The sequence below is a fragment of the Microcaecilia unicolor genome, chromosome 4, assembly GCF_901765095.1.
Source record: "Microcaecilia unicolor chromosome 4, aMicUni1.1, whole genome shotgun sequence".
Classification (NCBI taxonomy): Eukaryota; Metazoa; Chordata; class Amphibia; order Gymnophiona; family Siphonopidae; genus Microcaecilia; species Microcaecilia unicolor.
Window position 1 is genome coordinate 165,930,005 of NC_044034.1, and position 27,082 is coordinate 165,957,086.

At 43.1% G+C, this 27,082-nt stretch overlaps 1 protein-coding gene across 3 annotated transcripts in view; it reads right to left on the bottom strand.

The window, feature by feature from the left end:
- Positions 1-340: 340 nt before the first annotated feature.
- The window catches only part of AMBRA1 (autophagy and beclin 1 regulator 1), a 285,612-nt gene continuing 258,870 nt past the window's right edge, over positions 341-27,082 (bottom strand). For 2 of the 3 annotated variants that reach the window (XM_030200861.1, XM_030200862.1), the window contains 5 exons: positions 17,843-17,982; positions 12,107-12,199; positions 11,075-11,265; positions 6,485-6,628; positions 341-2,878 (listed from right to left, as the gene is read on the bottom strand). In XM_030200861.1, coding sequence (XP_030056721.1) covers positions 2,397-2,878; positions 6,485-6,628; positions 11,075-11,265; positions 12,107-12,199; positions 17,843-17,982 — 1,050 coding nt within the window. In that variant the 3' untranslated portion in view covers positions 341-2,396. The remainder of the gene's footprint in view (positions 2,879-6,484; positions 6,629-11,074; positions 11,266-12,106; positions 12,200-17,842; positions 17,983-27,082) is intronic. The other variant, XM_030200863.1, reaches the window with a different exon arrangement.

Sequence of the window (27,082 nt, forward strand, 5' to 3'; positions counted from 1 at the left end):
TGCAGAGTTGCATGTGGAGGTTGGAAAGCATCTGCACTAAAGCCTCTATAGGAGTGATTTCCTAACCTGTCCAGGTACACCCACAGCCAGTCAGGTTTCAGGGTATCTGCAATGACTATTCTGGGAGTAATTTTGCAAACAAAGGCAGCACATGCAAATCCCTCTCATGCACATTAATTGCAATTATCCCAAAATCCCATCTGGCTGTGGATAATCCAGAACAGGTTTGGGAACCAGTGCTCTATTGCATAGGAACGCACAGGCAAGAAAGGTGCCCTTTGTCAGCACAACAGCCACAGTAATAAAAACTAACAGAAAGAGCAGACACAAGGACAGGAGCCACATTTTTGTCAAGTTTTAATGATGTCATTGATCTTTGGTGTTTCCCTCATTCAGGACTTGAACTGTACCCCTGCCTGGCACTCTTCCTCCCCTCCCAATCTCTCACCAAATTATTTCTAAGATGAAGTTACAAATGAAAAAAAAAATATCACCACATTATATACTAAAAACAAAAGAAGTTCTGAACTGCTTGATTGAAACTAGAAACTATATTTCTCATGCAAGATCTCACATCATTCAGCCATACCTCAGGTCTTGACCCAAACCTGGAACCAGTCCCTAGTCTGCATGGAGATAAACTGTTTTTGTTGATACTTCAGCATTAATATATAACATTTCTGTTTAATACTGTCAAATGGGATAAAGTGATCCAGTTTCATACTGCGCCACAACATAATACTGAACCTGACAAAAAACAGAGCCAGAGAAACCCTGAGCTCACAGGCCAGTATAATCATCCTCAATTCCAAAGGAGAGACCTGACTGTAAGGTCAGAGGGTCGGCATCATGTTGAGCAGAGTCTGAAAGGAGACGGGATACTGGAATGTCCCAATGCAGTGCATGGACTCAGACTCCCTCCACCTGCTATAGAGGTAACCGAGAATGATCGGGCACGTGTGCGCTACTAAGGGAAGGTATACAACAGGAATCTCCCTGCATCTCTCGAAGTTGCAAATCCATTCTCTTCTTCTATAAATACGTCCTAAAATGAATGCTACCTCCACGAGTCTCCTCCACTTCTTGACTGGCTGTTCAAGAGCAATATCCCTGGGGGCAGGAAACTGCGTTGTTTCATTTTCAAGAGACACCAGACTTGGCCCACTTATTGGCATGAGAGGAACCTCTATGATGGGAGTAGCTGGAAACTGTTGTTCCTTAATGTAGTCCATACACAGAGCATCAAGCACACAGACAAACACAGAGGCATACACACATATGGAACAGAGCAACACACCGAATCAGATACACAGAGGCATAAAAACTCACAAAGCAAGACACAAAGACAGCCAAAGACACACACACACTTACATCCTCCCTTTCTTTGACATGCTAGCTGCTATAGAGAAGTGAAGACTATGTTCACCAGAAGAGCTCCTATCATTCTGCAGGGCAGTGTTGGAGATTAATGGTCAAATGTCTTTTTGCCAGTTTCTTCAGATGAAAGTTAAGAATGTAGCAGAAATTCCCAGCCTCTCACCCACCAAGCAGCATGCACTCCTCCACCTAGAGTTCTGCAGATGGATCACCAGATATCCTGAAAGTCACAATACATGAGGGTCATCATCATACCTGTGGGCATATCAGTAGGGATGCACTCTTCGAGAGTCCTGTTTGTGTACAGTATCCATCTTCTCTGGGGATCCCACACATGCATAGCATATACCTGTTTTTGTGGGTCTGGCCTAGATGTAACACATATCCCCACACCCCCTCCCCCTACTGACAGTCCTGTCTGAGTATGCCATATGGCTGCCCTGGCTCCACCTGCAGGTGGCACACACCTTTCCTTAGGGTCCTGCCTATGCATGTCATTCTCATCCTGGAGGGTTTGGACTGTGCCCAGATCCTAATGTCTGGGAGACCCCTCATTTCCAAGTTTTGTCCCTTAGGTCCCACAGGAGCAGTACCTGGAATAAACAAGCCTTTACCCCACTTTATTCATCCCCAGTTTGACTCTCCATTTGCCATTTCCTGCTGATCAATGAACAGAGCAAGGTTTATTACAGAGTTACTAGAGCTGATGCGTTGATATTTACATAGGCATTTGAGCTCAGTTTCTCTCATCCTGCTTGTTCCATCTCCTTGATATGCAAATTAGTAAGGAAGATAGGCCAATAAAAGCATTTATGTCTCAAGTAAAAATTTCATTGTTGATTCATGGAGTCTAATGTCCCCAGGCAGAGAGATAGTAGTCGTGTCCTGTTAACATGAACCCCAATAATGATATCTTGTTAAAATGAGGGACTCTCCAGATCCTGCTTCCGGGTCCTGGTCAGCAGTGAGGTATGGCTTTCCTTTACAGCAGTACAAGCAAGTCCTCTAGACACACAGCTTTACCTGTTCTGGGATGGCTCACTGTTTCTGTCAGTGCTAGACCAGCTGCTATACCCAGGAAGATAGTGGCTGCTGCTGATGCTATTTGCTACATCACCATGTTCAGTTGGTCCCTCAATATCCATAGAGAAATGGCTTGGTTCTGCCCTACCATGTCCACCAGAAGAAGTTGTGTGAGAGCTTAAACCTGGTTCTATCAAATGGGCAGACTCTGTAAGGATGCGTCGCTCTAGCTCGGCTGCTAGAGCCTGTGATGTGGAAGGCTGTGCAGAGTTGCCATCTATGTTGGCTTGCTCAGTGCTGGTCTGAGAGCTGCGGTGTATTCGATGGCTCACAATGATATTATTTCCAAAGCCACCCATGGAAGCCATGGTGGTGCTCTGTTCTCGCTGGACTACAGCTGTCATTCCACCCTCTGCCATCAGCCTCTGTATCCTGCTCAGTGCATCTTCACCACCGGCAACATATTCCTGGCCATCCTCTGTCACACAAAGAAGGCAAAAATTTAATGCACTCAAGAAATGCATAACCTGCTTGCTAACATCACGTCAGTGATATATTCTTCCTTCCAAAAGGAGCCTTACATCAAGATATTTCCTACCAGCTAACAGCAGGTCTGCAATACAGTTCCTCCTCCTAAGCTGCTAACACATCAGCCTATAACAGGTCCAGACCCTGGCAGAGCTGACTCAGCTATTCAAGAAAACCAGTTGTATCTGGATGCTAGCTGCTGAGGTCTTTTGTAAAGCATATGTGCTATGTAAGAACCCAAACTGTCCCAAGACAGGGTGAACCCCTACAGGTTACACCTATGGTATTTGTCTTTACACTTAACAAACAATAGCTGAAATGAGTTGATGTACGGAGTGGATGCACATATGTGCAGTCACATGTTGACATGAGGCAGTCATATGATAAACACAATGCAGGGAAATGGAATACTTCTTATACTTTAAAGGGGAAGTCACTGCTTCCTCTCCCCCATCATTCAATTCCATGGTGGTTACTGGATTCATTCATGCTATTTATTAATTATCTAAATCCCAAGAAGATATGGAGTTATAATAGTAAGCTGTCATTCTAACTCTAGAGTTCTCTTATTTAGGCACTTAATGGTAGAATTCTATCCCAAGGGAAATAAGACAACTCAATAACTATCTGACCTTTCGCAAATTCTTGAAGGCTTTTCTTTTCAATAAATTCATTCACTAGATGTTGAAATCGGTTACAGCCAAGATCTTTCTGCACGCAGCTACTTTTTCAAGAATTTTCCTTTAACTCTTACAGTTTTCATAACATGTACTATACATTAACTTGTACAGTTTATTACTTATGTAAGCAATGTTGAATAATTGTATTTGGATAATGTGGGATACAAGTATCAAAATATATATGTAATTTTGATTCCCCCCCCCCCCCTTTTCTGTAGAACTGGATGCTTGGTTGGTAAAATTGTAAATTTCAATTAAATAAAATAAATTTCCCCAGAAGCTTTAAGCGATGTACACCAGACATTTCAGCTTTCTTTTACATTCTCAAAGCATCTTTTGACCTTCCCCTTTCTCTTAGGGCTCTTCAGTGTATTTGCCTCCCACTCTCAAACATGCTAAATTTACATAAATTCCTTCTAATTTTCCTGCTTGTTGACAACTTCTAGATATTCTTCAGAAACGAGAGGCTGGAAGTCATACTGGAGTTCCCAGGAACAGCTGTATGGTTTCTCAGGTGCTGGGAGAACAGAATATGGGTTAAGTAATCCCTCCCACAATTTGTGTTTTATTAAAATTCTTCACTCCTTTCAACTGTTTAACAAATTGGTAGTGATTTAGCACTTGAAGAAAAGGACCTGCGTTAATTTCAAAAGCTTGCACACATCGTAATCTTTGAATAATTTTTTTATGCTGGCTCAATAAAAGGCACTGTAACCTCATCATCTCCAGAACAACATGAGCACTAGAACTGCACAAAATCAATCTTACATTAAGAAACAAAGCATTCTGGTTATTATAAAAGAGCTGCAGTGGTTATCAATCTGACTCTTCCCCAGTAGTATCAGACCCATTATTTGGTCTACTGGCTAAGAAAACCTGAACCTAGGGATGTACCGAATATTCACATTTGACTGGATTCGGCCCTGAACTCATTATTCATATTCAGCAGAATAGTGATTTAAATTCAAATATGAATCATCCAGGGCTCTAAATCCTACTGAAATAAACACTTGATCTCTGATTTCACGTTGCTTCTTTTATTATTTGAAATGTTAAAGTTCAATGCCCATTATTTGTAATAGATATTCGTATTTGGCCGAATAATATTTTTCATGATTCATATTCAGGTACAGTTCTACCTGAACAAATCCAGGGAGTAAAATTCTGTCAGTTGAGCCTATTAGGGCCACAAGACACAACCAGTGTCACAAATAAGAGTATTAAGAAAAAATAAAAAAAAAGGGTACTGCAAGACATAGAGATGGGGCAGAGAAACTCAAACACCCAACAAATGCAGTTTTATTCCAGTAAAATTCGATCTGACATGTGTTAAGGCTGCTAGAAATGGGATTATGATAATTTGATTTTATTGTAACAATCTGTGATATTACTCCAGTGACATGTATATGGTATCACAAAGTGGACTCAGCATATCACAGGGCAGTCTTCTTCCATCAGTATTCAAGCTGTACTATAATACTGCTACTTTCCCGTGCGTTAAGGCCATTTTTACCACTGCCGTAAAACGACCATGCGCTAATATTGCCATTAGTGTGTGGTCATTAAAAAAACCCAATTGTACTAAATGTGAAAAACTGGAGGAACCACTATAATGTGTATACACACCAAAGACCAGTGAAACAAGCACCCACTCCTAATTAATCAAAAAAACTTTTGAGCCAAACACATATCTACTATAATAAAACTCACCCTCAACATTCTGAGGACATTGACGTCAGTGAAGCCAAGCCCTGACTTCCTTCAAAAAGGTTCGAAGGTTCGTGGTGGTGAAGCCACCAAAACCGCTCCGGGCCCAGCCCTTGAGGGCGGAGCAATGGCAGAACAACGAACAGGTTGGCAGGGAGGGAGCAGGGGGTGGGTGGGAAATCGCTCCGGGCCCCGCCCTCGTGTTAAACGTCATGACATTGGGGGCGGAGCAATGGCAGAACAATGAAGGGGTTGGCCAGGGAGGGAGGGGGGGGGGGTGTTGGTGACGAAAACCTTGCTAGCGCCCGTTTCATTTCCTCTGAAACAGGCCTCTTTTACTAGTATGTAAATAAGGAGCAATGGAGGAAAAAGACCTCAGTTGGCTGTGGTTTGTCACTTGACGAAAGTTAAATAGTTCCCAAGTCACAGCTCACAGTCTCAATCATTGGTCTAAAAAACTGAGGGTTTTTTTGACCAATGATTGAGACTGTGAGCTGTGAAAAGTGAAAGGGGGAACTATTTAACTTTCGTCAAGCAACAAACCACAGCCAACCGAGGTCTTTTTCCTCCATTGCTCCTTATCTACATATATGTGTTTGGCAAGTTTTTCTGATTAATTAGGAGTGGGTGTTTGTTTCATTTTTTAAAATTACCACATAAGCCCTCACGGTCACCTATTTTGTAGGCATAAAGGGCTCATGCAATATTCCTGCGCTAGCCAATTAGCGTGCAGTAATGTAGATGCGCCAACTGGTTAGCGCAGGAATGCCCACTGCTCTCCAATGACATGTCCCCTCAAAAAAATAAAACATGTAGAAACCTCTTTTAGCGCGCAATTAGCATGTGAAGATTTGGAATTTATCACAGGATGCCCGAGCACATCCTGTGGTATTCCAGTTTTAGTTGTATTAGGCAGGATTAGCACAGTTTAGTAAAAGGGCCTCAAGGTGTCCAGATCAGTTCTGCTAGAACTGGTGGAGGTAGGAGGAGGAGATCTGCAAACATTGTTAAGATGGAATCAGTGGTAGCTAAGGAATTGCAACTTTTCCTGGATGACTATAATTGGCTAGACTATTCACAATCAGGTTTCAGGTCATATCTCGACATGGAAACAGTATTGGCAGCCATGTTGGAAGAAAAACAGTAAATCAGAGAGTGCACAGACCCACCTAAACCAGGTGCTTCGGATGTAGATGCAGATGTGCTGGGATCCTCTACCTCTGAGGAAATTTCCAAGTTAGTACCTTCCAGGTTTGTCCCCTCTCTACTCGGACCTGTTAAAGACACAGACCAGCTGCCATTCAGAAGGGACACTGCAAAGGCCAAACATAAGCAATTACTTCAGCTATGAGGTTTCATAGAAGTAAACATCAGGGCACCGATATCCTTAAACTCAACACAGCAGCACTATAGGAATTGATGTAGAAATGAAAATAGAAGCACGCACAACCAAATGTCAAATGACTATCTGTCCCTTTTGCATACAATGCATCTACCACAACTGTCACTTCTAGTATTCAAAGAAAAATGACAATATATTTCTAATCTGGAAAACTGTGCTATGTACACAGCTGAGGCACAGCAGGGATTAGAGCTCAAGAGTCCTCCCATTCTGTAAGATACACAATCATTCATCTTTTAGAAGAATTCTGTAGTACTTAATTTGGGACAGAAATGCTCTAACTGTGATAATTATTTTATGGATGCTTTCTTTGGTGTCTCCGGCACGGCTGGCCAATAAAATGTGTAATCACATGATACTTTTTATTATGACAACAACTACGTCAGTCTCCATGCAGATGCACTGGCAACAGCCCAAGCTGGAAACGAAGGCATCAGGAAAGCAGATTTCAGAAAATACGTAATATGTACAAAGCAAATGTCATGAATTTCAAGATGGGTGGTCATCAGCAGGCAGAGAAAAAGTGGCTACTGAACAGCTGGCTACTCCTACCCAGTGGCATCAATTCAAAATCGGGGACTCCGAATCTGGTTGAAGAACCCCATAGCTGGTGAACATGGCAAATACTGTTCTTACTTTTAATAGTACTGCCAAATGCTCTGCTAACATCCTTATTTGGTTAAATTAGCAGCAAATGTGATTAAACATATCATCTCTTCTCACAACTTTGCCAAGCAGCAAGAGATAATGCACTTAAGCACTGGAATAACGATGTCAGGAGGCCATATGTAGCATCATTAAAGGTAAGTACAGTGTTGCCATGCTTTCCCTCTGACCTCACAGTGTGGGGGGCTGCTGGGTCTCCTTCTTGACTAGGTCCCATCACACTGTAGGATCTGTTTAGACATTATTTACAGCACTGCTCTTGCCCAGACATGTTCTGCATGCTAACAGAGTGATTCTTTGCTAAACAAAGGCTACTAAACCAAGAGTGCTGCAAACATCCTCCTCCCCAGTTCAGACATCTTCCATTTAAAGTAAAACTGTTGACTTACTACTACATGGTTATATCTGACCATATTCTCTAGAACTAAGGTATTAAGATCAGCTATTATTACACAGAGGGGCTAAGATCAGCTATTATTACACAGCTCTACCTCAGTTTCAAGGGAAAAATCTGTGGTTTGAATGTGTGTAATTTTGAAACTTTATTTCAGTTTTGAAAGCTGTAAAATTATTTCAGAAATATTGCTAATTAAAAATGGAATAAAAATAGACAATTCTCAGTGGGACTTTCCGCATTTGAAAATTTTCATCTAAACAGAGGTCTCTCTATCTTATGAGCATGCTGCAGACTCTATGAGAGCAGAAACACCACACAAAGGGTAAAGGATCATGGGTTTGATATACTGCGTTTCTGTAGTACAACCAAGGGACTCAATCTTGTCTACTTCAGACAGTGAATAATCAACACAGACATAGCTGCACACAGCTGGTAGAATATAAAGGACCCCAACATGTTGGTTCAATGGCTCCACACTAAACATCTTCATGACTGAAAAGTCAGAGTGATGGCTAGTCTTAGTCTTGGTTACTGTCCATGTGCCAGGTGACATGAGAAATCGCCAGGGTCATGAGGGGAGGTGGAAAGATTGGGATGTTGCAGAGAAAATATCAAGATCATTTTTCCATCAGATGAACATGATTGGATATGGATTCTGTAAGTATTAGTCAGCGAAATGGAGTACATTTGGGCAGACATGCAATCTCTTGCCCTTGCATAACCAGCAGGCTGGAAGTGCCAAACTCTTACACTAGACTTTGGTGTGCAGACAGCTGCAGATTTCCAAACACACTTTAGAGAGATCCAATTACTGCTCATATATTACTTCACCAGTTCACAGAATAAATAACATTATGTAGGATAACAGTAGATACAGAGACCAAACCTCACCATTTATTAGGCCCTTCCCATGCCCACTGCTAATCTTCTCCTTTCATATACATTGCCACTTATTACCCCCTTCCACACTCCACAGTTTATTGGTCATTTCTCTACGCCACATTTATTTTCTTACCATGTAAGGAAGAAGCAAAAGCAGGGATTCTCAATCCAGGCCTAGGGACACACCTAGCAATCTCATTTTCAGGATATCCACAACGAATAGGCATGAAAGAGATCTGCATGCAGTGGATATAGACAGTGGTGTGCTGGTAAATTTTTAACAACAGGCTCTCTCCCCGGTCCACCTCGGCGCCCCCCACCCTGTCCACCACTGCGCCCCCCCCCCCCCGTCCACCACTGCGTCCCCCCCAAAATTGCAGAGCTGGCTATAGCCGGGGGTGAGGGGGGGGAGGTGGGGGCAATGCATTACTCTCTCCAGGAAAAAAAAATTAAATGATCCCAGGTTCCAATCTAATTCATGTTTAAAATGGGATAAAATGCCATAAATAAGTAAATAAATATAAACTTTTAACGTTCAGCACCTGATTCTCAAAGTGGACATATTCCAAACACTATAACGAAAATAAAATTATTTTTTTCTACCTTTGTTGTCTGGTGACTTTGTTTCTCTGATCATGCTGGCTGAGTATCTGATTCTGCTGCTCTCTATCTGTTCCCTTGACTCTGTTTCCAGGGCTTCCTTTCCATTTATTTCTTTTCTTTCCTCCTTTCTTCTTCATTTCTGGTCCTCCGCAGACTTGACTGTACAGTGGATCCAGCTTCTGCCTATTTTCTCCATCCATGTGCAGTTTCTCTCCTCACTTCCTTTTCCCTCATCTAATCTCCTTCCTCTATCTTCCCTCCATGTCCAGCATTTCTTCTCTCTCCCTTCCCTCCCATCCATGCCCAGAATTTCTCTTGCCCTCCCCTCCATCCATGTCCTGAAACTCTCCTCCCTCCCCTGTCCCCCTCTATCCATCCATGCCCAGCAATTGTCTTCTCTCCTCTGCCCCCCCTCTATCCATCCAAGCCCAGCAATTGTTTTCTCTCCCCTGCCCCCCTCTACCCATCCATGCCCAGCAATTCTCCTCCCCTCCCTTGCCCTCCCGCTCCCATCCATGTCCAACGATTTTCCTCCCTCCCCTGCCCTCCTCTCCCGCTCCCATCCATGTCCAACGATTCTCCTCCCTCCCCTGCCCTCCCCTCCCGCTCCCATCCATGTCCAGCAATTCTCCTCCCTCCCCTGCTCTCCCCTCCCGCTCCCATCCATGTCCAGCGATTCTCCTCCCTCCCCTGCCCTCCCCTCCCGCTCCCATCCATGTTCAACAATTTTCCTCCCTCCCCTGCCGCTACCAAACATGCCCAGCGATTGTCCTTCGCCCCCACCGTCCCCTCCCGCTCCCATCCATCATTTTTAAATACCTCCTCCATTGAAGCACCGCATTAAAGCCCTGCTGCCCATCTCTAGTTTTCCCTCCCTGTTTGCTTCAGTTCATGAACTTCGTGCCCTTAGTCCCACCTTCTGACATATGACATCATACGTCAGAAGGCGGGACTAAGGGCATGAAGTTCACGAACTGAAGCAAACAGGGAGGGAAAGCTAGAGATGGGCAGCAGGGCTTTAACGCGGCGCTTCAACGGAGGAGGTATTTAAAAAAGATGGATGGGAGCGAGAGGGGATGGTGGGGGCGAAGGACAATCGCTGGGCATGTTTGGGAGCGGGAGGGGAGGTAAGCATGGCGCCCTCCTGCCATACTTACCTCCTGCAATGGAGCCGGCTTGCCCCGAAGAACAACCAGCTCGCAAGAGCTGTCAAAATTTAACAAGCAGCTCTTGCGAGCCGGCTCCAGCACACCACTGGATATAGAGATCCTAAAAACCTAACTGGCTAGGTGTGTCTCAAGGACCAGGCTGAGAACCACTGGCTTATACTCCAGACTCCATTTTCAGCATCACAAACACTGCATATTTAGTTTTGTTGTAAATCAGGAGACTAATCTGTGATACCAAGGACAATTTTCAGACACCCCACAGACCAGTCAGCCAATTTTCAAAGGGGAAACTCCAGAGAGAAGAACCGCTGTTTGCAGGTGCAAATTGCCTTCTGGGAAGTATTCACATGAATTAAACGTTGAAAACTGTCTTCACAATGAACAGAAAGCAAAGATGCAAGCAGTGTAAGAATACATCAGTATGAGGATGAAGAGTTGATTTTGCTTCTATTCATAAAAGCAGAGACTTAAAATCTTTCTTTAACACGGAACACAATATACTAGTTTATCCTTGATTTTATTTTATTCTTAACCACCTTGCTCTGTTTGCCAGTTAAAGGCAGTATATCAAGTTGCAAATAAATAAATAAAATATATTTGAGGACCATATTCAACTGTACCAAAGATGGGTGCGTTGTACCTGAGGCAGGTGCTGGGGCACAATCAGATTCCTGTCCCTCCCGTTCTGTCTGCGTTTCAGCATTCTGGAGCTGGGGTGCTGGTGTCTGGGTGCCCTGTGATGTTACTGATGCAGTGGGATTTCGTGGCTGCAGACCTATAGCATTCATCAGACCCATGTCTCTGTCTGTCCGCCAGTTAGCTCGACTAGTTCTGAAACCAGACACGTGCATCATAGGAAATCAGATCACTGTAGAAGGGCTACAGATGGCTGCAGAGATACACAAAACTTCATGTTTTCCTTAAGCTTTAATCTAATTCCTAATACATCCCTTCCTCAATGGCTTGCAATCCCCTTCCCAAGGGGTTCATCTGGCTGCATTTTCCCTTTCTGTTGAAAGTCCTGTGCAGTCTCAGGATGAGAAAGCACCACAGAATCAGAACTCTACTGGTTCTAACCCAATTTCTGCTCCCGGAATATTTGGGGTAAATCACTTATCTACTGGTGTTTATATTCTAATCTCAACAGTTCCTTTGGAAGATTTCATGCCAACCACATCTTATACTTTCCAAGGTGGCTGGATAAAACTGAAGTGTTCTACTTACAAAATGCATACAGATCTTTTTTTGTTAAAGGCATTGACTATACAACTGCTTTACCTGTATTCCATTCAGAAAACACTGACAACTATCTAGGAAAGCATAGCTATCCTCAACAAAGCTCAAAACCAAATAGATTAATACTACTAGGGATCTTTAAGCACCATCACTGCATTACTATGAACTTCTCTCCCAATACATTCTAGCCAAGAACGCAATTGCTGCTCTCCCCCTAACAAAAATTTCAGCAGTTTATATGACTTGTTCCTTATTTCTTAAGTCGGCCAGGAATCACAGCAGGCTTCTCACTACCAGGCTAGACTACAACCCATCCTTGTCAATTCACAGTACTCACCCTGGCCACCCCCTGCCAGCATGGTCTAATCCTCCCAACCTTTCCTTGTGCAAGCACTGAATGCTCACACAGCCTCATACCTGAAAGCAGAGTACTCACCCTGGCCTCTCACTGCTCCTATTACTAGGATGGACCGTGAAAACAGCCTCGTTCAACTGGTCCCAATAATATTCTGCACCAGAGTTTAACGCTCTGAAAAACAGAAGACAGATAAAATCATAAGCATGACTATAGTTAGCCTATAGACCTTGGTATGCAATCTTTGCATCGGCACTAGAGATGGGCACATATGCCCGTGTTATATAGGCTATTCTGAGTCTGTGTCTGTCCGATGACGTTCCACAGCTTCTTTAGGATATGTGGAAGGAAGCCTCAGCAGGCATTCATCTTCCCTTCATTAAGCTTGCATAGAACAGAAATTAACATAGACACCAAAGTAAACAAAATGTCATCATGAGATGCAGACAAACATATGCCATGGGAAAGCTCAAAAGCACCACTGGGTCTGTTTCCCAACCTGTCTTCCTAAACTCAGAGCCTTCTCAGCAGGAGAGGATATGCAGCTGAGCTGCCTTCTCCTTGGATTTGTTTTTAATCATTGGCCTGATTACTGACAAAACTTCACAATATTAGGATAGGGTCACCTGAATGCAAGGATCCTGGCAGGTGAGAAGTATTTGCATTTATTTAATTAAAAAAAAAAAAAAGGTCTGGGACACTAAGACTAGCCAGTGGTAAAATGAGAAACAGCAAGAGACAATAACGAAATTCCTAAATGAAAAGGGAATGTAATTTCCTTAAACTTTTACTAGTCCGATTCCTAGAGGAAGACTGCCAGCAGGAGCAAACTAGATACATGCTTTCTTCCAGGGCTTAAGAGTGAAAGGTGCTCAGATTCCTGCAGGCAGATGATCAAAAGCCCCGCGCTGTTCCAAACAGCGCTCTAAAATAGCGCGGGGCACTATTAGACCTATGATCAGAGATAATGCATGCAAATTTAAGCAGTGCAATTATCTCTGATCATGGGGTAGAAGTGCGGGCGAATTGTGCCGAGCATGTGCTCAGCACAATCCTCCTGCACTACTCTGACAGGTCTGGGCTGTCAAAAGCCCAAACCAGTCCCCCCAACGCTCCTATCCCCCCAGGTTCAGGGAGGGCTGGAGATCCGGTGGGTCTCCAGCCCCCCCAAACACCCAGAAAATGGTCCCTGGTGGTCCAGTGGCCGCCGGTCAAATCTCTCTCCCTCCCACCAAGCAATGGGGGGGGGGGGGGGTGGCTGGAGGTCCGCCACCCCAACTCCCCCCCCAGCATTCTCTGTAGAATCCCTGGTGGTGCAGCATAAAAAAGAACCCCTCCCGGCCCCCCTACCTTTTAGTTAGAGGACGGAGGTAGCCTGCCTCCCTCCTCTTCCTTGGGTTGACGACGCACAAAATGGCGGCACCCAGCACCGCCCAGTGCATCTTGGGATGCACTGGACAGGGCTACAGACCATATAAGGGAGCAATTCCCCAGAGAACGCTGGGGGGGGGGGGGGGGAGTTGGGGTGGGCTGGAGGTCCGCCGGATCTCCAGCCAACCCCCCCCCCCCCCCCCCGTCGCTCGCTTTGTGGGAGGGAGGGAGGTTTGACCGATGGCCACTGGACCACCAGGGACCATTTTCTGGGGGTTTGGGGGGGGGGGGCTGGAGACCCACCGGATCTCCAGCCCTCCCTGAACCTGTGGGGAGGTGGGGTCATCGGGGGGGGGGGAGGGGACCGGAGGTCCACCGAACCTCCAGCCCCCTGTTGGCAGGTTTGCTATGGGGGGGAACGGGGGCCTGCCAGTATGCAACTGCATGCTGGACAGGGCTCACCATTCCTCCCCAATAATCTGCAAACCCTAACGCCAGTTCGGAGCTGGCGTAGGGTTTGCCGCAGCCAGCGACCCAAATTTTGGTGCGCTGGCCGCTGATCATTGGTGATGAATGCGCTAAGCCCTGTTTAGCATGCATCTGCATGCTACTTGCGCAAAGAGCCCTCGAGCGCATTGTTTCACGCGCTTGAGGGCTCTAATCATGGGGCGGTAGCAAACGCCGGCCCTAGTATGGCGCTAACAGCCTCTAGCGCCGGCGTTTGCTTTTGATCATTTGCCTGTCAGTCTCTTAGAGGTCAGCACAATAAAGGAGGGCTCTGTGTTGACTTCAGATGCATCTGAGCTACTGCTGACAGCCAACACCAGGAGCTGAATGCTCGAAAGGAGGAGTAGCCTAGAGGTTACAGCAGGTGGCTGGGAACTGAGGAAGCCAGGTTCAAATCCCACTACCCGACTCTCCTTTGCCTCAGGTACAGACCTAGATTGTAGAGACAGAGAAATATCTAGTGTACCCGAGTGTAACTCACCTTGAGCTACTACTGAAAAAGTATGAGCTAAATACAAAGTAAAATGAATAAAAAAATAAGAACTAAAAGGTCCTCATCAAGCCCTGTGTCCTATTTCCAAAAGTGGACAATTCAGGTCACAAGTATCTGTCAGGATTCCATCTCCCAGGGATAAAATGGCATACAAGAGCGTCACTGTCTCAGATTCAAGCAAAGCCGATCTGGGGCCTGCACGTCTACTCCCCCCCCCCCCCCCCCAAGAATAGTCTGAAGACAGAAGAATGGCAGTGGAAAGACCCAGAAAAGGCTAAGTGTTAACAGCAGGACTGAAATGTGGTAAACAAACAATGTTCAGTTAGATGTTCCAGATCTTTCCTTTGGGTATTGCTGGTGTTTGAGTTGAATACTGGAGACAGTACAGATGCCCTACGTCTCTCCCGCAAGTATAGCAACATCTTTGGGTAGTGTATGAAGAACCCGCACCTAATATACCTTAGCATTCCACTAGCTCTCCTCACTGCTTTCTTGCACCTTTCAGAAAAGCGGAAATCATTAGATACGATCATTCCTAGATCCCCTTCCCACTTGTGGTTGCTAGCAAACATGTTCCTCTTCCCCGGCACAGCCTCCTAGTCCCTTTCTGTGCCCCAACTATAAAACTGTACTTTCTAGTTAGTTTCCAATTCTTAGCTACACACACAGATTACCAATTGGAAATCAAGTCAGGTCCCAGCCTACAGGAGCAAGAGCATGCCATTTACAGATGAACTTCTAGGAGAAACTCCCATCAACGAGCTGTTAAAAATTGCCTCTCTTCCTCCTGATATGGGCAAAATTGTTCTCATTCTGCTGTTGAAAGGACCTGGGCTAGATGTAACATTGCCTGCAAACTACCGTCCAGTGGCAAGCATACCCGTTTTTTTACTAAAGTATTAGAAACCTACATCAGTAAACAACTCTCTTTATATCTGGAAAACCTGACCAGATAAGAATTAATAGGGACTGTGATCAAATGGTTCAGTGAATTCCTTTCAAATCGAAGCTATTCTGTCAAGCAAAACGACCAACTTCCAACTACTTGTCTTCTAACTGTGGGGTCCCGTAGTGATCTCCCCTCTCACCTATCCTGTTCACTCTCTTTTTGTCATCCCTTACCTCAATACTCCTGGGTCTTAATGAACAACTATTATCATACGCAGATGACATCCTGCTTCTCTTACCAGTGACCGCATCAAACAAAGATACAACTCAGTCTGTAGCAAATGGCATGACTGCTGTTAGACCTGGGCTCTGTCCAATAAACTGAAATTGAATGTGCAAAAAACCAAGGTCCTGTGGTTCTGAAATCAGGGAGTTGAGGTCCCATCATCAATATCTTTGTCCAATGGTCAAAGCTTTACAGTCGAGTCTGAAACCAGAGTACTAGGTGTCTTGCTTGATTCTTCATTCACCTTCTCTTCCCATATTAACCAGCTATAGAAGAAAACACTATTCAAAATGAGACAGCTATGTCTAGTCAGATCATTCTTTTACCAAAAAGCCTTTGCATGTTAGTCCTACCTCACTTGGATTACTGTAAAATTCTATTTCTTGGTATTAAGTGTCAATATCAGAAAAAACTGCAAATCATTCAGAATACAGCTGCTAGACTAATACAGATTGAATAGATATAATAGAGTTTCAACTCATCTTAACAAACTGCACTGGCTTCCCATAGAAGAAAGACTCAAGTTCAAAGCTGCTTGTTTAGTTTTTTAAATCTTACAGGGGTTCACCTCTGAACTGCTGACCAAGACCACTTTGCTATGTTTGGTCCAGTCTAACAGACTGAAAGAAGAACTGATGCTAGCGTCACTGTTTCAAAAGACAATTCGAAAATCAGAAGATTTTCAACTCTCTATTCCCTGTACTTGGGAGTTAAAATATGGAACTCTCTACCTAATGCCATCAGAACAGAAAACAAAGACTTCTACCTCCTAGTATCATCCATTATCTTTTCCTATAATGTTTTTTGTCACATGCATTACACCAATGAGTCTCTAATTGTTCACATACACTAACATCACTGGCTTCTGTCTCACCTAGAATGTAAACCGCACTGAACCCTGGGAAAGGGGATATTAGCGGTATACAAGAATTGATGTGATTTGATCTTCACCCACACTGATTCCCATACCTAGACTGGGCCTCTAGTTTGACCATTGAGCCGAAACTTTGGCCACTCCTGTCCTAAAGAGTAAGGGAATTCAGGAAAACAAGAATGGCACTACTCATGGCACAGGGGGTAAGCCAGTGGTTAATTCTCCTAATGAGTCAGGCACAAACTAAAGAAAGGCCAGAGAAAACATAGGTGGAAGAAAGGCATATTCCCAATCTGTGATCAATTCCCTCCAAGAGACAAGACATAACCGACTGATTATTAGACATGTGATAGACTCAAGAATGCAAGCCACAGGCTGCATTTTTTTTCCAGGCACCATGGCTGACTAGTGAGGCTTGCACTGACTTACTCAATTCTACTGCTACCTTACCAACTTTTAAAATGCACCAAAGATGCTCTGAGAGACAAAGCATGACTAACAGATTTAATTTCGAGAAAAGCAGGACCCTGCAGAGTCTACATCCATTTCACTCCTTTTTCCAAGGTAACAAGCACTGACTGGCTAAGCCATTTTATTTCAGACTTTCTTTTTTGTTGTGGGGGGAGGGTTATTTTTAGTATTACAGAGATTCCTGCCCATTTTGCTACCTGTAAATGGATGATCGAGACACAGAAGTAACAGTAGCATGGTCTGAACAGCTTGATGGATGGGTGGCCTGGTAAAGAAAGGCCAAGAGAAAGAAAGTAGAGAAAAAAAATGTAACTATGAATGTTGAAGAGACAGCATAATTGATAGCTAAAGAGTCTTCCACGCTGATATTCAGAAATGATACACTGAACTGCCAGTGTATGAGAACAAAGCATCTATTTCTAGAAAAGACCAGGAAGAAGAGTCAAATACTCAGGTAAGATTTGGAAGGAGGAGGGGGCACTACAAGAGTACATATCTTTAGCCAGGAGGAATGTACACACTGCTGTCCACGCTCCACCATGACAGTACCTGACAGAAGGTTGTACCGCCCTTTCTTCCCCTTGATATGCAGCATCTGATAGCAAGACACACCTATCTGGTTTTGCTATACAGTGTTTGTGGGGAAGGATCTTTGGGAATTTTCACATAAATCAGTGGTGGCCAAAGTCGTATCATTTTGGGATAAGGGTCTGCTATGAAATGTTTATCAGCATACACTTCACCCTATTGGGTCACCCAAGCACCCAGCAAATGCAATATCCAGCTAAGAATAACCACTTTGAAAAGTTAACCTTGTCTGACACATAAGGGACAGAGAAACAAAACAATCAGCAGTCCAGTCTTGCAAGAAAACAGAAAGATTTTCCCATTTTCCCATCTCTACATGACCTACGCTCTGGAACTTACTCTGGACGGCAGATCACCAAGTCCCCCTTATTGGTGCCATATGCCAATCCCAGTCCTGGCTCTGGCAGCCAGCGTGCTGAGTTAATGCTGACGTGTCTCCTCTGATCTGCAGGCATTGGGTACAGGACATTGAAGACTCGCTGAAAGAGGAAAAAGAAAAGTCACTTGACTCCCAGGAAAATTTCCCAAATTATACAATTTATTCTTAAAAAGACAGGCTTAAGCTCAAGCTAACAAGACACTAGCTGTCAGTACAGACATTGTACAAATAAGCCTCCTCCATGACTTACATTTTTTCTTATAACTACAGGTGTCATGACTAGGATGTTATTTCATCTATTCACCCTTTTCTTCACTTTGAAAAACACAGCTTAAGCAATGGTCCAAAAACCACAGAAATGCCCACAGAACTGAGGGATACCAGCCAAACATCAGCATAATTATAATTACCAATAAGCAGAAGGATGAGAAGTGCACAGGCAGGAAATAAAACCTGCACAGTATATTATTTCATACTCCTCTCAAAAGCAACACACTCCCCCTTCTCAGCTAAAGAGAATAGGATTTTCTCTTGTGTGTGATGTTCAGTCATTCGGTTTAATGACTATTCAAACTGTGGCAGAATTTTTCTCTGTGGTGTATTTTTATATACATCCAAAATATTTTTATAAAGCATCTACAGTTAAGGGGGTGAATGTGTGGCATATAGATTTATTAGAAAATCTCTTGCCCAGTGGATGCTTCAGTCTTGCTAAAAACTGCAAACCCACACCGTAGCAACATAATCGGGCAACTCTATAAGCTGATGCCTAGACATACGAGCAAACTTATGTGCATCAAAGATGTCATGGACAGGCAACTTTGTAAGTCTAAGTGCTTTGAAAATACGCCTCTATGTGTACTATGCTACACTTTTGATCACCACCTACTCCTTGATACGCTGTCCTCACTTGGAATTCAGGGCTCTATTCTTTCCTGTTTTTCTTCTTAGCTCTCCCATCATACTAAACTCTGGTGGATCCTCCTCCACTTCTATCCCACTATCAGCTGGTGTAGCTCAGGGACCTTTCCTGGGACCTCTTCTTTTCTCCAACTATACTTCTTCCCTTGGTACTTTGATCTCATCCCATGATTTTCAGTATCACCTTTACGCTGATGACTCCCAGAGCTACCTCTCCACACCAGAAATCTCAACAGGAATCCAGGCCAAATCAGCCTGCCTGTCTGACATTGCTGCCTGGATGTCTCACCCCCATCTGAAACTAAACATGACCAAGACTGAACTGAAAGGTATTAATCCGCATACAAACCTTTTCCGGAGACGGGAAGGTGGTAGAACTAGAGGACATGAAATGAGGTTGAAGAGGGACAGACTCAGGAGTAATGTCAGGAAGTATTTTTTCACGGAGAGGGTGGTGAATACGTGGAATGCCCTCCCGCGGGAAGTGGTGGAGATGAAAACGATAATGGAATTCAAACATGCGTGGGATAAACACAAAGGAATCCTGTCTAGAAGGAATGGATCTATGGAATCTTAGCAGACATTGGGTGGCGATGTCGGTATTTGGAGAATAAAACCGGTGCAGGGCGGACTTCTACAGTCTGTGCCCTGAGAAAGGAAGGACAAATCAAACTCGGATATACATATAAAGTATTACATACCATGTAAAATGAGTTTATCTTGTTGGGCAAACTGGATGGACCATTCAGGTCTTTATCTGCCGTCATTTACTTTGTTACTATGTTCTTATCTTTCCCCCTAAACCAACCTCTCCTCTCCCCCCTATGTCTCTGTGGATAACACTCTCACCCTCCCTGTCTCATCAGCTCCTAACCTTGGGGTCATCTTCGACTCCTCTTTCTCCTTCTCTGCACGGATTCAGCAGACTGCTAAAACCTGTCCTTTCTTTCTCTATAATATCACCAATTCGTCCTTTCCTTTCTGAGTGCACTACCAGAACCCCTATCCACACTCATCACCTCTCGCTTAACTACTGCAACTTGCTTCTCACAGGTCTGCCACTTAGCCATCTCTCTCTCCTTCAATCTGTTCAGAATTCTGCTGCACAACTTATATTCCGCCAGTGTCGCTATGCTCATATTAGCCCTCTCTTCAAGTCACTTCATTGGCTCCCTATCCGTTTCCGCATACAGTTCAAACTCCTCTTATTAACTTACAAGTGCATTCACTCTGAAGCTCCTCAGTACCTCTCCACTCTTATCTCTCCCTACACTCCTCCCTGGGAACTCTGTTCACTGGGTAAATCCCTCTTATCTGCACCTTTCTCCTCCACCATTAACTCCAGACTCCGCTCCTTTTATCTTGCACCATATGCCTGGAATAGACTTCCTGAGCCCTATGAGGAAAGGCTGAAGCGGCAAGGGCTCTTCAGCTTGGAGAAAAGGCGGCTGAGGGGAGATATGATAGAGGTCTATAAAATACTGAATGGAGTGGAACGGGTAGATGTGAATAGCTTGTTTACTCTTTCCAAAAATATTACAACTAGGGAGCACATGATGAAGCTACAAAGTAGTAAATTTAAAACAAATCAGAGAAAATTTTTCTTCACTCAACACGTAATTAAACTCTGGAATTCGATGCCTGAGAATGTAGTAAAAGCAGTTAGCTTAGCGGGTTTAAAAAAGGTTTGGGTGGCTTCTTAAAGGAAAAGTCCATAGACCATTATTAAAATGGACTTGTGGAAAATCCACTGCTTATTTCTAGGATAAGCAGCATAAAATGTACTTTTTTGGGATCTTGCCAGGCACTTGTGACCTGTATTGGCCACTGCTAGAAACAGGATGCTGGGCTTGATAGACCTTCGGTCTGTCCCAGTATGGCAATACTTATGTACGTAAAGCTCCATCTCTGGCCGTCTTCAAATCTTGGCTAAAAGCTCACCTTGTTGATGCTGCTTTTAACTCTTTATTTATTTATTTGTTACATTTGTATCCCACATTTTCCCACACATTTGCAGGCTCAATGTGGCTTACATAATATCGTGAAGGCATTCGCCAAGTCCGGTACGGGATAAGTACAAAATGTTGTATTGGGATAGGGAAGATAAGATTCAATCAAGTTGGTTGGGTTGAGGTAAAAGAGTTTGTCAATGTCCAATACGATCTTTGATAGTGAAGTGTTGCAGGGTTGAATCACTTAAGTTGGGTCATTTGGATATGCCTTTCCGAATAGGTGAGACTTTTATAATTTTCTGAATTTTAGGTGGTCATAAGTTGTTTTCACCACTTGTGGCAATGCGTTCCACAGGCGCGTGCCTATGTAAGAGAAGTTGGACGCATGGGTTGTCTTGTATTTTAGTCCTCTGCAATTTGGGTAATGGAGATTGAGGTAAGACCGTGATGAATTGGTACTATTTCTGATTGGGAGATTGATTAGGTCAATCATGTAATCTGGGACTTCACCATAGATAATCTTATGGACTAAGGTGCAGATTTTGAAAGAAATGCGTTCTTTGATAGGAAGTTCAGTACCCATGTTTTATCATTCTCACCTTAGTAATTCCGTAATCTCTTAGTTGCCCTGTTTGTCTGTCTTAATTAGATTGTTGAGCATGAACTGTCTCTTTATGTCCAGTGTACAGCACTGTGTACATCTAGTAGTGCTATAGAAATGATAAGTAGTAGTAGTACTAGATGCTATTCTATAAGATAGTGCCTAACTGCAAGGGAGTGTGTACACATGGGCTGAGCACAGATGAGCCATAGGCATAACCAGGGGCAGCAGAATGCTTTTTCTTGTGCCCAAGCTCCGCCCCAAACCCCAACCCCACATCCACCACAACCCTTCCATATCATACCATAGTCTCCTCCCATGGTGTCCAGCATTTCTCTCCTTCTCCACTCCCTTCTCCCATCATGTTGTCTAACATCTTTTTATTTCCCTCTCAATCACCCCATGGTCTCCAGCATCTCTTTCCTCCCCTCTTCAGCATCTCCCTCCTTCCCTCCCCTCTTCAGCATCTCTCTCCTTCCTTTCTTCCCCCCCATCTGTGGTGTCCAGCATTCTACCCACCCACCCCGTCTTCAGCACTTCTTTCCTTCCCTACTGCCCTCACCCCTGCTGCCTTGCCACCACTGCCGCAAGGCATTTATTCTCTTATCTTGCTCCCCTGGAGTAGTGATTATGAGCTGCATCAAAGGCATTGTATGGCCAGGAGGCACAGGGTCTTGAACATCTGCGCGTGCTCAAGGCCTGCCGGCTTCCAACCTTCCTGTTTTGGACAGGATGGAAGCTAGCTGGCCAGTCACGTGATGCCCCTGATACAGCTCATAGAGTCGCTGCCCCAGGGGAGCAAGGTAAAAGATTAAAGGCCTTGTGGGGAGAGAGAGAAAGGGTAGGAAAATTTTGTTGGTACCATGACACCTGTGGCTCCTCCTGTTCTGATATTTATGGGTGTCTCTCTCAGTTATGCATGTAGTTTATAGAATACATTGACTGTAATTCTTATACCAAACAAACATGATCATTTTCATATATTAAGGGACAATGCAAACTGCATATAATCAGACATCAGATGACCCTCTCATTAGCAACATTATGAAAACAGTCTTAAGTAATAAGTGGGAGAAAATACCTGATGTGATATTCCATGCGCGCAACCTTACTTTCTAATTCTTACTCTCTTAGCTATCTATATGTTCCATCTTTGCATATACCCTACACTGTCAATTAAAATGTTCTATTACGTATTGTGTTGACATTGTAAGTAGTATACTATGCCATGCTTTGCATTATTTGAATATTTTTACTGCTGTAATTGTCTATTGCTCATATTTGATTTATTTTTACTGTACACCGCCTTTAGTGAATTCCTTCAAAAAGGCAGTAAATAAATCCTAACAAATAAAATAAATAAATATATTCTCAGTTAGCAAAGTATAAAAAGACTGAAAGCATTATAATCTTTACCACTGGTGTAAACACTGTTTAGGATACAACCATCCCACAAGGACCTAAGTATGCTGGAGAGATGGAATGGGATTGAGGCAGGACAAGTGCATGAAGTACTTTGGCCAGATAGCAGGTACACCAAAGATAAACTCAATGACTCAGTGTTTTTTTCGGGGCATGCAGGAAATGTGTTTGAAAGACTGCAATAGACAACAAACTAGGCATAAACATTCAAAGCCAGGTGGCAACCACTGAATTTCGGCAATTGTTGGCATAGATTAAACATGCAGTGTAACTGAGGAATAATAAAATTACTGTATAATTGTATAAGCCTCATTAGACTGCAAATGGAATTCCACATATATTTATGGGCCCTGGTTTCAGAATATCAAAGAAACAGAAACGGCAACAGAATTAAAAGGATTAAAATTAAAAGAGCTGCTTCTATTCATTTGCTACAGCTACACTACCTCTCTCCTTACATTGAGAAGACAAGTTTTCTTAGTTGTGTATACCTTGATAACATCAAGCCTGGATTACTGTAATGCACTATGGTCTAGGTGGCATTCACTGGAGAATGAACTCAATAGGGAATAATTGGTATGAAGGAGATGGACTACATCAGTTCAACTATTGTGAGCAAATGTTGATTTTTAAGTAAACTTTACAGCCCTTGGGACTGATCTCAGAATTGGAATGGATGTCCCCCTCACTTGTTGATCAGCAGAATAAGGAATGGTTTGAGAGCTGCTGTATTCTGATTACTGTTTGGGTCATGTAACCAGATATAAGATGCTATCGCCATTTTGTTGTAGGAAAAGAATGGTGAAATTGGATATTGAAGCTTGACGTTCCTGTTCTCTGATGCAGAGCCAGACTTAAAACATGATCATCATGTCAGAACTTGGATGCTGAACATCAGATTAAGATAAGTGCATTTATGAAGTAAAGATTTGCTGTGTATGATTTTGAAAATTAAGAAAAATAAGAAACAAAGAAGGAAATAGGAAAGTTTGAAAGCAATAGATGATCAGCCACTGGACTAATGATACATTCATAATGAAAGGCTACTGTTTACTATATGGGTATTTTGATTTGAAGTCCACTTCTGTAACAAAGTGTATTTTGGTTTCAGAATAGAGAGTTGGGTGCCTTTTGATTACTTTGACATAGGCATTCATATAAAAATTACCCCCTGTAAGCTACTATCAGTGTCAGGGTGTTCAAGGATGTACCAAGGTCATAAATAACACTAGATGTGTCTTGGGATCTCATGAGAAGGCTAAAATATCGCCACTCAAACTAAAAACCATATGGAAAAATGCCACTGAAGTAAATGACAACAGCACATTTTCAACCCTACATTCAGAACCATTGCCTAGGCCATCACATGCCAGTGAAATATATAAAAATAGAGCACAATACAGTAGGGAAAAGGTTTCATTTTGCGTACCAAAGCACAATACTACTATGTTTTATAAATGTTATTTTTTCTATCCTAATCATTACATCAGGCAAAGTAGGTTATAACACAGAGCAGCTACCTAAAGCCAGTTTTTTATTTGCATAATTTCCTGCAACTGTCAACTCAGTGAAGCAGGGAAAAATGAAAGGGGGAGGGGTGAGTCTTCCTCATGACAGCTTCCATCAGAGTGCATGGCTGTGACAAACAGAAATAACAGTGTCTGCTTACAGTTTATTTTTCCATAATTGTGGTCAATGGAATGAAGCAGAGGAAGGGATGATTGAAGGGAGAGAAAGACAGAAAGAGGGGCTAGATAGATATACATACACAAGATACCTTACTGTTCTGATATACAGCAACATTTGATCATGCTGTAGGAAATAATGCTTCTTTTAGGAATAGTCTGCAGGCCCTTCAATGGAAATGGCAGCGTTTCATCCCAAAGCTCACAAGTACATCATTATCTCTACAATTAACATATATTATCATAAAACTAGAGTGGAAAAATCTTAACTTCTAAAATCAGCAATAGCTGTTGACCCAGGCCTGAGAGATGCCAACATAAGGAGAAACTACTGGGCGGACTTCTACAGTCTGTGCACTGATTGTGGCTAAATCAATTTGGATGGGCTGGAGTGGCGCTTTTATCAGGTATACAAAAAGAGAGAAGTGGAGAGGAGGAAAGGAAGGGAGGCACGGAAGCTAGAGGGGATGAAAGATGAAAAATTGGATAGAGAAAAAAAATGGGACAAAATGCTAGAGAAGACAGAAGTCAAAGAGAAGCCAGGCTGGAGGAGATGGGTGGAAAAAGAATGGAGCCTACAGAGGCAAGAGGCTGGAGCAAGGGAAGGGGAAGTGAAGAGATAAAACATGGGAAGGAGAGATGAAGAGATAGAACAGGGAAGAGAGAACAAAAATTAAAAACAAACAAAAACAACAAAACATTAAGCAAAAAAAAAAAAATCCCCACAACAAAATATTTGAGCAAAACCCCCCCCCCCCAAAACGGAAATAACCATTTTCCCTTGCTTCTACAAATTTTACATAGAAACAGAGAAAATGATAGCAGATAAAGACCTATCCAGCCTATTCAGTCTGTCTGTCTATACTGAATACCAAACAAAACGCCCAATGCCCACATGGATTCTTCAATATCTTTACTGGTGAACAATTCTTATAATGCCACAGACTGACAGACAAGGCCCTGTTTCAAAACTGCATCAGGGGCGGTCAAGCTACAACATATAAATTCATGTCCATTATTTCTTGCCGACCGCCCCTGATGCAGTTTTGAAACAGGGCCTTGTCTGTCAGTCTGTGACATTATGAGAATTGTTCACCAATAAAGATATTGAAGAATCCATTTGAGCGTTAGGCGTTCTGTTTGGTTTGAAGGTTGAGCCCCCTGCCTAAAAGAACACATCTACTATTTGCAATTTGGATTTATTCTTACTGAATAAACAGCTCTATCATCCTTTCCTCTCCCTTAGATATTCTCTTTGAGTGTCCCATGCTTTCTTAAATTCAAATACTGTCCTTGTCTCCCCTACCTCCACTTGGAGGCTGTTCCACATATCCACCCCCCTTTCTAAAAATAATTTATTTCCTTAGATTATTTCTGAATCTCTCTTCCTTTAACCTTATTCCAGGGCTCTCCTTCAATCAAAGGAGGCTTGCCCCCTGTGCATTTATGTCACAGAGGTACTTAATGTCCCCATCAATGTTCACTCTCCTGCCTTTCTTCTGAAGTATACACATCGAGATAGCTGTCCCCATACACTTCACTGACCATTGTAGTAGTTGGCATCTGGACAATAGCATCCAAGTCATGTCCCCCCCCCCCCCCCACACAAAATAAAACACACACCCTTATTATAAAACATTATTTATTATTATTTTATTTATTTAGATTTTGCTCACACCTTTTTCAGTAGTAGCTCAAGGTGAGCTACATTCAGGTACACTAGTTCTCTACACTCATTTTATACATGTAATGCTAGAAACACCCAACCCCCAGAGAACTTGAATGAACCCTATAAAGAAGCTTGAGTAAGCACAGCATTGCCACCTGCCACTCCATTCTCACATGCTCCAACTTTCCCACTCAGGGAAAGGAGAAGAGAACACAAATCATAAGAGACTAGGAGATGCTTTTTATGTCTGTCTTCATTACAAGCTGCAAGGAAAATGAAGATTTCAAAAGATTAAAAGTAATGGCCTTTTCTTCTTCAAAGAACAGAAAAGCAAGAGTAGTGCCTGAACCTTATGATATGTCTCAGTGTGAATCCTCACATTTCTGCTTCTTTCACATTCCTTAGAGACACATGGTTCTGGTCACTGGCTGCCCATAAATTTCAGGCCATTAGCTGTACTTTGCCAAAGCAGAAATTTGTGCTGCAAGCTCAGCTCTTGATAAGAGGGATTTAAAGGAGGGACCTTGGTTGTTGTTTTACGTGCATTTGGAAAACTTGTCATCTGGAAAGCCTAAACCTTCCCCAGCAGGGAATCAGCAGAGTGATTCTTTCCTCATTTAAAAAAAAGAGCAGCAGAAGCAATTAAGCATTAAAATCAAGGGAACCTGACGAGCACAGCACACTTCTAAGCTGATTTATTCTCATGTTTCTTATGCAGTTTGTAGGGCTCCCAGGACTGCATGCCCTTCCTTACAAATGCTATACAATAGAAAAACAAGTTTCGTTTCAAGGGAGAAAGAATAAATTGCCATTACATTTTCAAAATATTTTACTTATATTACGGTTTAAAACACTCTACTGTTGGTTGCACATGTTGTGCAAGAGCTAATATGATGAGCTGAAAAGGAAATAGCAATGCAGGAAGAGAAGCAGAGGGAGGAGAAGGGACA